At 42.0% G+C, this 12,139-nt stretch overlaps 1 protein-coding gene across 2 annotated transcripts in view; it reads right to left on the bottom strand.

The window, feature by feature from the left end:
• Positions 1-12,139, bottom strand: part of LOC107220452 (ras guanine nucleotide exchange factor P-like) — a 78,422-nt gene that overhangs the window by 8,636 nt on the left and 57,647 nt on the right. Inside the window, exons 2-3 of one of the 2 annotated variants that reach the window (XM_046730434.1) lie at positions 9,292-10,528; positions 8,671-8,730 (exon numbers count right to left, since the gene is read on the bottom strand). In XM_046730434.1, coding sequence (XP_046586390.1) covers positions 8,671-8,730; positions 9,292-10,528 — 1,297 coding nt within the window. The remainder of the gene's footprint in view (positions 1-8,670; positions 8,731-9,291; positions 10,529-12,139) is intronic. The other variant, XM_046730435.1, reaches the window with a different exon arrangement.

Here is a 12,139-nt window from a genome sequence, read left to right as displayed (position 1 = left end):
GGGGAAAATCTGTGATGGCCAAGTACATATGAAGTATGTACCATACACCGAGACCTGCATCCGCGTTTAAGCTTCGATTCTCCGTTATACCCGTGCTAAAGCTATGTGAGCTATCGTTTGCCGCACGATATCAGTCGACTTCGTTAAACGAAGCCATTAGCGAACAATGCCGCTGCTCTCGGCGATTGTCATAGTGGTGAGCACAGGTATGCGTAGTTACATAGCGCGGCATACCCACATGGTAAAAGTAAATTGTATATGTGTGTATACTCTATACACATAAAGTTGAATGCGGTATATTAATGTACCCGTGTGCTGCAAGCTGTTCACTTCGGGACTACAGCGCGGTGACCTTTAACTGTACATGCATGCTTTGATGCTTTCCACTCGCGTTCGAACGGTGGTTCATGATGTATTTTACTCTACGATATACCTGGTGAGAAGACATTACCAATGGATTGGAGGCTTAGAAATACCACTTCACGGGCCGTATACACGACACGTTCGCCACCTTTGCCACTTTATGCTCAGAAACAATTCAACGATGAGATCGCAAGAATATTATTTGAGAACCTCGGATATACCCTATATACCTATTGCCTATCCAACGATGACGAAAGGGAAAGGACGGATGTGCACTTTCGCAAATCGATGATATACAGTTGGAAGTGGATTATGTAAAGTCAAGAGAACAAACAACATTCTGTACTGTCTGAGTATCTGCAATAAATATTACGGACGTCACCTGACTCAACGTCACCTGATACTGGTCTAATTTTGGGTTTAATTATAAGCCACGAAATAAATTGTAACGATCGATGAGCACGTACTTGTCGTCCCCGATATGGATTGAACAATGAATGCGACCCAGAGACTCTCGAGTATCGTATGAGAGTTTGGCATCAGACTCGAGTAGGCAAGGGTTTCCTACGATTGTACTGACCGATGAATGACACAAGGCATTTCATTATTGAAAATGGCAAGACCAATCACTACCATTCAACTCGCTACTAAAAGTTCTTAGTCGAGTGTCCGGTAATGTGACCCAGGTATCCGAATGACAGCTTAAGGGCCACGGGAAAGTATGCTACTGTAGTCGGAATCATACCATACGTCATGGTAGGCGTTGGTTTCTCGAGAAGACGATCTCAACCGAATCGAGTGCCTATCCCTAACATTTTGGCTTTTCATATTTTCACTAGGCATATACCGGATAGAGAATTTGCGGCATATTTGGATACCGGATATACGTTGATAGATTATTGCCGGATACTGGATATCCCGAATTCCAATAACGAAAATTTTGGTGGGGGTGAAAAGGTAGAATGTCCGCGTAATATAAAAAATAGCGAATTTTCAGAGTTGAAAATTCACTTCGTAGAATTTTTGACACAGGGAAAGACCTGGTATACTTAAAGGTCAGAATGTAGGAAGATCAACGTATAGAAAGTTAGACTACAGAGTCGTCAGAACGAATGAGTACATATCGAGCTAAGATACATATAATCGCAGGATCCTGACGATTCTCTATTTAGGCTTTCTAAACTTTGACCTTTCTACGTTTTAACTTTTCTGGATTTCGATTAGCTGCATTCTGAATTCGATGATTCTAACGGCGTTAGAATCATCTTTGAATATCACTTGATCGCCGAATTCCCGAAAATATCTGGTTTTCATCGAGTTCTATTAGAAGGGTCTAATATTTTTTAAAAAAAGTTTCACTCACCATTTCTCTGCATATCAGAATCAATATCTACAATTGTCGGGAGATCCATTATTTATTTCAACAATTATTCTCCAGAGACAAAGGAACTAAACTTTTTGACGTCTTTCAAATCAGCAATGCAAATAGAGTTCGCTTCACTGAAGTGATAAGGTTGACTCACTTGACTGATTGACGACATTTGATCCTCGTGTGCTGTAAGCAGTACCTCCTTATACATATAACTTATTTGAATTTCTATGAAATTTAAAAAAATTATATGACGCGAAAAACGTACTTCAATGAAGAAGTATAAAAAAATAATACAGAAAAATAAATAAATTATGAATTTTTTTTGTAAAATTAGCCATTTTTTTATTTATTTTTTTTTTTATTGCATTTTTTTCACTATACTTAAATTAAATTTTTAACCATATTAACTACACGATCCTTTGAACTAAGTATTCAATATGTTCCAAAAAAAATTTTACGTAAAAATGTTCAAAAGTTTAGTGTTTATAACATTTTTTTTGTCGCTGCGGTACGAAGCACCCCAGTCTGGCAGGCACGTGATTCTACAAAAGTGTGGCATGTAAGGGTTAAAATTGTTAACTCGAAGAAAAAAAAGAATATGGTTTTAGAAATCCCCTAATCTGACCTCAAATTGCATTGAACAAATAATTTTCCACAAATCTGGGTTGGAAAGGTATAAACCTTTTCAAGTAAGTGGACAAGAAACAACGTATTTCAATTTCTTGTTGTGCTGCTCAATTTCATGTTTGTTCGCTACTCTGATCTCTACCGATATGATTGTTTTACCGAATATTATTGTTATCCAGCTATCCGTCCGGATGATAAAAATCAAAGGTGATAAACCAGATACCGGATAGACATAGGATATCCGGTGCGTCTGAAAATTTTCATTCATTAAAACTTCGTCAAAATTCTTTTTCTTTCTAACTCCAGTATGAAAGCCTGTAATTTGTACTTTATCTGCCTTCACCAACCAATAATTGCTTACCATGTCGTGATATTAGAATACCCGTCATCACTCACGACGTTCAATATTCTCGCGTATTTCATATGCTGTGTAGAATGCTTGTTCGGGGCGTTCTAGGAAATAGCGATCAATATGGGAAGTTGACATTTCAGATTTGCCCTAGATTTTTCTGTGCGATCGTGCTGGTCGAAAAACGAAGCCTACTTGTTGGAAACAATAGTTATTTTTGTGAAGAATGCGTATAAAATTTGGATTTGTCGACGAGTGTGTAGTGCCGCACGAACCGAAGGCGAGTTTTCTTTAGAGTAAAAGTTTGATAATTTTCATCAAAGGTATGCATTTGGGGGTTACATGTATGTTTTGACTTGAAATCATCATTGATGCGAGATCATGCATCCAATTAACGCTATCAGGTTCTTCATCAAGCAGTCATATATTTTGTGTGATGGTTAATTGGACGATAAATCGATGCCAACGGTTTCAACAATGCGATATGTTTCTTCTCCTTTGCAGGAATATAGGTATTTCCATCTTTGTGTCGTGAATTAAACACTCACTGTGATGATACGTTCTCCCGGTTAAAAGGCGGAAAGAGCGCAATCGGGGGGAATATTCGGTGTCCGTTGTTTGCAGGCAACATATAGGTACCTACACGCACGCACACACACCTATGATAGCTATAGATCGCATATAGAGCGCGTGAAGACCGCATGCCCGTGAGTTGGGTGAGCTGTGTCGTCGGCCGGGCGCCTCGCTGAACGAACGGTACGCCCACGTTCTCTATGGTCATTCCCCCCGAGCCACCTCGCCCTGCGCAACCGAAGTGAAAAGAGAGAAGCCGAGAGGAGATGAGAGACTTCGCCAACCGGTCTCCTTTCTATGCACCCGTACAACTCGACGTAGCACTACACCACAGGCTTCTCGCTGTACAACTACAAGGCATACCTAGCATCCAGCTACGGCACACAATGCGCCGCGCAATTCCGATCATTGATATTATCCGTGAAGTATGAATCCTCGCCTTCCATCCTTTGCGCATTTCCCTCTCCTCCCTTCATCCACGGCCAGCTCGTCCAGCCAAATTTTTCGTTTCACTCTTTCTTGGGAACCAAAGTGGACCTCGGATCGCCTGTATGATAAGGCCATATGTACGATGTACCAAAGTCAATTTTTCACCTTTAAATAATCCATTTCACCGATACGCGCACGTGTAACTTGTGATTTCGTGATAGGTGTATTCGTATATGTAACCTACTTGTAATAATTGCAACAGGTTTAGGGATTGGAATTTTTTGATTTTCGCATATTGTAATGTATTTTCTGCACGGTGTCTATCGACGTAAAACATCGATCCAGGGCCATATAAAGGGCACACAGAGCCCGGAACAAATTCTTTCCAACAGTATAATTTTCAATTGACTCTGACTTTTGAACTGAAACAACTTGGCTGACCGAAATGCCAAGGGATATTCTTGATGTCATCTGAAGGAAGGTGACAATGAAACCGTTTTTATATTTCTGTGTGCCAAATGTACAAAATTTATACACTGACCTGCATGGCGGCTCACTTGACGATGAGGCGTAATCAATACATTTTTTCACGTTATCCTTACGATACGATTATAACGCGGTAGCTGTACCTGTGACGTACGGAATTGCCACACATGGACGGAGCTTCGTTTTCGATCTATTGTGGATCGAAAAAAGTAACGGGAACGAAAATAAAGATGAGACGACTGTTTGAGCCGAACCTTGCAAATGAATAGCCGAATGAAATGATGAATGAGTGAACGAATGAATGAACGAACGGATAAGCGGACGAATGAATGAACGGATGGATGATTAATGAATGAACGTTGCGTATCACCGAGACGGGTATATAAGGTGTATATGGAATTTAGGTATGAGTTATATAGAGATATCTACAGGTCCAGGCCTGTAACAGAGTGTAGCAGGTAAGAGTGAGTATAACGGGCAACGAGTCATCGCAGTCTAGGGATACCACCTACCCATACCTGCGGCGGCTGTGCATGGGTAGGTAGGTAGGTAGGTATACGTGCGGACGACGTAAGCCGCATGGTGCACGGGTAGATGATACGACTCCGCGAGCGGCGAGAGCGGATCCTCCGCGATGCGACGAAAAGAACGGAGTGTGGGTCAAAGAGGAATGTGGCTAGCCTCGCGCCCGCGCGCGCCTCGCGTTATAAACACGTTGCGCGGTGTTCGACTGTTCGCGCAACCGAGTGTTGGTGCAAGAGCGCGTGCACAGGCACACGTGTGGGTATCATTCGTATGTACGAGTCCGCGACAACGGTCCAACTGCCGGTCTTCGGTCTCGAGTCTCTGATCACTGGTCCCTGGTCCCTGGTCCCCTGGTCGCCGGTGTACGCCACGACTCAACGTGCGTGGCCGAGGTAGCGGTATGTACCTACCTATACGTATATGTATACATACGTGAGCGTACTGTATAATGTAAGGGCGTTGCGACCGTGTAGACCTCGAGCGGGTCGAGTGTTCATTCAGGAGGCCACCGTGCCGCAGTCATGTGCCCGAGGCTCTCAACTCGCTAATCTCCCGTTGCTTCTGCACATCCACGATATTCCATCTGCGCCTATACATATACGATCTGTCATCTCGCATTGGGAACGACAGTCCAATGCGTATGATTACGTAGTACCTACCTACGACAGTTCGGCTATTATTCGAATATATCGAGACACCCTGGGTATATCTATGATGCGCAAATTCCATTCGACACGTTGCGATTGAGAACGACCTAACGCACGAAAGGACGTGGAAAAAAAGGACATACTATATCCGTATAGTACAACGACGGTGGAAACAAAAAATAAGTGTCACCTGTCAGCCTGTAACTCTTCGCGATCGCTAATTATTAGACATTTTACCTTTCGCCTTTTACCTCCGATAATCGCCGATTTCAAAGCCTCCAACGCATATTATGTACATATTATGGATTTCCTATGCTTGTAGCATTGAAAGTTCTAACGGTGATGAGCGAACACAATACGTACACAACGAATTGCACAGGTCACGAAACGAATGCTGAAAGTAATACACGCTATGCGTATGTATTTTACTTAATCTATAATGCGATATAAATGCCCGAATTTCTATAAATTTTACCGTCACAAAGCACGCTAATCACATACCTATACAATCGTCATATTATAATCCCACCGGCAATATAGTAGAAGGGGGGACCTGACAGATGTGATAACTTATTTTATCGTCATCCCGTTTTCACGCAGGATTTACCTACGTGCATAGAATTCATACATCTATCTGCCTACTTGCACCGTTCCAGACGTTGATATGGAAATCGTTTATGCGGGGAAAATAAGATAACGAATATCGCGACCAATTCGAAAGTGGTTCACGACGTTTGGAACGACGCTGCGGATGTTGGGCCGCATATTATTCCGGGAAAGGCTGTACCATTGATCTCATCGCCAGGCACACGCGTGATCCCGCCCGGATGCAGAATCCGTTTGGTCGCGGCGTTTCAGTACTACGTACGTACGTACATACATACGTATACCTACCTATACTATATCTATATGTATAGCCTAAGATGTGGGTCACCGTGGTCTGCGCAGCTCATCGCCCGCTCATGCTCACCTACGAGGTGATCGCCGAGGCGGGTTCCCGGCTACGGGTCAGCAGCTACAACGCTTATATTGTACGCTGTCTGCCTGCGTTACGTTATACGTAGCTAATCGTGAGTACCCGCGTATCTATAGATGCGCGCAGGTCAATACGTACGACATACATTTGGTACGGTGCGGTACGTCGCGACGTAGCGCGGTGCAGATTGGGACGAACCACGCCCTGACGCAAACCTTGGCACCTGTGTGTGTGTGTGTGTGTATATATATATATACAGGGCATTCCACGTGTCGTCGTACAGACCAAAACGCTCACTCTCTCAGGACAGAATCAAACTTTGTGGAATGTTTTCGTTAGTTGATGATAGGTAATATGTGGGGTTATTTTAGATCTTTATTCGAAGAAGTTTAGACGATAGCAGTCGACAAAATATGTTCGAAAATCGACACAGTCCAAGTTCTAATCCGGCATAGTTCGAAAATTGTTGATCATGCAAATAAAATGTTGGAAATAAAGATTTATTTCTTTAGAATGAATTTTGAAATTATACGCAACACAATATAGCGGCCTCTGGAAGTTGGTGAAATATGAAAAATCCTTTAATTTTTCAGGTTTTTCTAAAAAACTGTACGTTTTTTGTCATTAAAGTTTTACAAAATACCTCCCAGTCGGCGTAGAGAAACGTGTATAAATTTTATTACGCGGCTGAATTTGGTCTAGAAGCTAATTGTTTTATTAAATTAATTTGTAATTTGAGAAGAAAAAAATCACTTTTCAAAACATAAAAAGTACGCTGTGGACTCGAATGAAACACAGTACACGATTCAAACTTTTGTTTATTCAATGGTTTTTGGGGATTTTATGGGTCAATAGAGAGTCTGAATCCGAAATGAGACAATTTGCTCAAACTTGTATTTCTCGGATAGACTTTGCATCGTCACATGAAATCTTCAGATATTATACTATTCAATAAGCGAAATTTTTGATTGCTTACGTTGTTTCGTGTGAGTTTGCAAGGTGCTCTTCACTTACTGTCAAATGATTATTATTATTATTATTACTATAACTTTTGCAAAATGATACAAGTAAAAAATTCACATATTCTAAACTAATTTCTATTCTAAACATTTTTCCGCAATAACAGAATAGTAGTCTCTAAAATTTTCAGCCCAAAAAGAAGTGTGTTTTTCGACAAACCTTCAAAAGCGGCGTTATTTTTCATTTATTACCGACTTCCAGGGCACACCGTATTGTTTTGCATATTATGACTTTAAAATTCTCTCAAAACTGAAACTTTTTTGTTTTCACAATCGATAGTTATGTTGCAGGATTAAAACTCGGACTGTGCCAATTTTTGAATATATGTTCTTGGCTGCTAATGTCGAAATGCTAATCTGCGATAAATCACACACCTTTGGCAACTAACGAAAATATTTCACAACGTTTGAGTAGGTTCTGAAAGGGTGATAGTTTTGGTCAGGTCATATACAGGTCGAATGAGCCATATACATCTCGATACTCTCGACGCTTTCCTGTACAATCCTTCGCGTGCGCCATTTCTAACTGCCTCGCGGTCCGACACTTTACTCCCACCTGCATTACTTTAACCTCATCCTCGATAACAAATTACAGTTACCTATAACACCGCCTATTAGTTCAATCATTTAAACTCATGGTCGAAACACCCTTCACCTTCCAAAGCCGCCACCATATCAGTATAGATGTGTCGATAAGTTCTTCCGCGACATACCCGTATCTAACATACCTACCGTACCTACATGTATGTATATAATCCCATGGCAGAAAACTTGTACCATGACTCAATTGGACAATAATTGTCTATGAATGTTATAGCGACGTTTCATTGTCGCCGAACCTATCGACATCGTCCGTTGTCTGTAGAAGTTGTAGGGCTTTTATTCGTAGCGTGCAGAGCATTAGGAAAACGGTTGAAAATAAGCAGTGAATTTAACTTCTAAACACGAATTTTAGTTTCTCCGTTTGTGTACTTGGCAAGAATTAGTTTCGCCGCTTCATCGAAGGCGCATGGCGTTCAGATCTTTTTCGTATTCCCTCCCTCCTTTTCCGCAACAAGTACTTATCACAGATTTGTTGTTACAGGCATTTTCACGACACAGTGCGATCCAAGGGTCAGATTCTACATCAATACGCGATTTATATCCAGTGTCGTTCCAAAACTACAAATTATGTCGTTTCACCTGTCGTTAACAATTGCAAGTTATGAACTAATCACGGTAAACGAACCACGACAATAAGTAGCAAGTATACGACTGGGTACAAGTGAGTAAACAGAGTCAGGTGTCGCTACGATTTTACTCACCAGTATGTATTCTCTGATGCGCTTTAAGGTGGGAGCTTTTAGTGTAGACCTTTGTACACCCTGTGAACAGAACAAATAACGAATCACATAACTGTGCCGGTATGTACATACTGTCTAGCATGTTCAATCGCAGTTGCAACACTGTCACCGTTGACAAGTATCTATATATACAAGCGTCAAGCTGCACCATACAGCGGACTCTCGGTAATTTCTTACGTGGTAATCTTATCACGTCATTGACCGCCGTCTCGTCGAACGCATGACAAAACGCAAAAATGTATCTCACCACCAAAAAGCTGTAGCAAGGTAGCAGGGGTAAGGGGCGATTAACGACCCGCCGCTCGGCGGTGCTCTAAGATTTATCAGTTCAGCCGATAAAAAAAGCTCTGCTTTTGTAATCTGGACGGTAAGAAATTGCGAGGAGTCCACTAGGTATTAAACTTTTCGTAGTAGTCGACGTGAAACTTGAAATTGACAGTTTTTAGAATCACCAGTAAGCACGCACATACTAGATGTCATTAGGGAATAATAAATGGAAAAATGTAATCGTACATCGATTCTAAGATGAGACAACATCGAATGGGAATATAACAATTTGCAACGTATTATTCCAGCACTTACCCATGAAATCACAATGATGAACTCGCCGCTTTTCAAGTTCAGGATTATTCCGCCGATTAAATTTCGTAATGTGCTGCGGCTGGATCCTTGGATTGAGTATTGTTGGCTGGGGGTACGGGGGAGGCGGTGTCCTCCGTGGAGGTCCTCCGAGGGGTGAACCAGGATCCGAAATTGGTGGCGTCAAAGGCGACACGTACATCAGTCTAGTCATTGGCCCGTACAAAGTTGAACTAACCGAGTTTCCGGTCGCTGGATTGCCGTGGCTTCCGCGATTCCCGTGATGGTGATGCTGATGATGACTGTGATGATGATGATGGTGATGATTACGGTGAAAACCCGTCGGAGAGCCGTTATTGTCAGCGCCATTGCTATGTCCGTTGGTGTTATCATTTGTACCGTTGCTGTTATTGTTATTGTTGATGTTATTGTTACCACTGCTGTTATTGTGGTGGTTGTTATTATTCACGGTGGCGTTGTTATTGTTGTTGGTGTTGTTGTTGTTGTTGTGGTTGTTGTGGTTGTTGTTGTTGTTGTTGTTGTTGTTGTTGTTGTTGTTGCTATTGCTGTTGTTGTTGTTGTTGCCGCTGCTGTTACTGCTACTGCTGGTGCTGTCGTTGTTATTGTTGTTGATAGCACTGTTCATCGTGTTAGTGCCGCTACTAATATTGTTGTTATTGTTTGATGTGGTATTATTGTTAGTCGAGTGGTATGTTTTGTATGCCGTTGACCGGTTGTGCGATAGCGTCTGGGCCACTCCTCCACCGGCAATACCGCTTGGCGTGGTGGAATTCGTCGGCCTTGTGGTGAAGCTCTGCAAAGAATTCGAGACGGGCCCTTCGAGCAGATGCAACGTTGGCGGAGGTGGTGCCAATGGTTCGGTCTTAATTTCAACCGAGGACAATGCAGGCAAAGCTGCATCCTCTGACTCAATCTTTACGTGGGACTGCGACGCCAGCATGTCAGCGTTTTCGGGGTCCAGCTTCTGTATACTCGAGGTTATATCCTCCCATAATGGAGGCCTCAGGAATACATCGTCGTCATTACTAGACGGCTGGTTTCGCGACGATACAAAACTTGCCTGGGGTCTACAGCTCCCGCCAACGCCAACTTCGAAGAAGTCATCCATCTGCCCCGAGTGGTCCCTCGGATCCCTGCACTCGGTGTCGTCCGCATCGTCGAGTCTTGGCAATCGCTCCAACTCCTGTCTGCAGAGCAGCGTGTCCAAATCCGATGTCTGCTGGAACACAGAAAAGAACAACAACTCGTTGACCCCTTTTACACTGCTACAGGTGGCAAATTGTGGCTAACTATTCTTTAAAATATGACAATCTACTTGTATTAGATGAAAGGTGGATAATATGAATATAATATAATAAACGTATATATAGTGCGTATATAATATGTTACGTATGTACGTGTAATATAAGATGTTGAGAATGCATTACATTGCTTTTGAACAAGTCCGATACGTTGTTCTATGTATCAACAGTAAAAAAAAAAAAAAAAAATCACGGTTAGTATCAACGATAACCGTATTTTCGTAGTATTAAATAATAGTGTCAATTAAGCCAGTTCACCGTGTTGAATTCAAGTAGGTACAACGTGTAAGTCGCATGGTTGTCAAAATTTCCGGTGTAAGGCGCGTTTTATTTTCATGCATGTTTTCGAACTACATACATTTTACGGATTGTGGTATACCATAACGTCATAATCGGGGGTTTTCTCCGGCTGATTGACATTTAGTCAACTGTTGGCTGACAGTGAAGAATACGCCCTTTTCATCAGTCACCGATTAGGTGATTTTATTCCCTGCTGGCAATACGTAAAATATGAGTCGGCCGTATGTTATTTGCGAGCCGTACCGAGTGCTTTTCACGAAACTCCTCCGTTCTAGAAATCTTTAGTGAACCACCAAAAATAGTAATAACATACAACTAATTTTCACGCAACGTATCAATTTTAGTGCTGATAAATGTTTTTTCGGACGTATTGACCTTTTGTTTTCGTATCTGGTTGAATCGGTGAGATTCTCGGGTGACTCAATTGATTTTTCATTCCCTGTGCAGGGTGTCCGAGGCGGGTTAGGCGAATACGTGACTTGCCGTATGCTGATGATGTGAAGAGCGCGCTCGTCCATAATATATGTAACGTGCAACAACGGCCCGAATGTATAGAACTTTACGCCTACGGGCAAGTCCCACCACCCTTCAAGCAATACTTGCCGCAGCGGCCGACGTACAGGGTGTCCTGCGGTATATCACTTTTCTACAATATGACATAAGTAAACACATTCTGTACATATGATTTATGAGTTTGCATCCGAATATCCGAGTAGAAGTGAATTCGCAAACTCAATTGCAGGGACAAAGCGTTGCTGTCCCTCTACACGCGATTACACTTCTGTTCAACGCGAAAGAGCATCGTTTCCATACAAATTGTTTCTAAAGATTTCGTTTCGAGAGGAAGCAAAGCCTAACTCATCCCAGTTTTCGGGTTGATCAGTTACCTTCTGCGTTCTTAACGGGAGATTGTGTTTTGTGATTGCAGGGATATGCTCTAACTTCTTTCAATCCCTAAGGTGTTACAAATCACTTGAACACAGTTTCCGGACGAATAATTCTAAACTTATTTAAATATTTTTTCCATAGAAACAAAGTATATAAAAATGATCTCTGTAGAAACGAACTTGGAGATATGATTTCTGTAGAAACAGTCCTCTCCCTTCGACGCAATGGGATAAAGATCGATTTAGAAATTCCGTCGCGTTCAACTACAATCTACAATGACTGCGGTTCTATTCCTATACCTAATTGCGCGTTTGCAATACAGAGTCGTTTGTTATTCGTTA

The sequence above is a fragment of the Neodiprion lecontei genome, chromosome 2, assembly GCF_021901455.1.
Source record: "Neodiprion lecontei isolate iyNeoLeco1 chromosome 2, iyNeoLeco1.1, whole genome shotgun sequence".
NCBI lineage: Eukaryota > Metazoa > Arthropoda > Insecta > Hymenoptera > Diprionidae > Neodiprion > Neodiprion lecontei.
The sequence above is the reverse complement of the archived record's forward strand: the minus strand, read 5'-3'. Positions and strand labels throughout refer to the sequence as shown.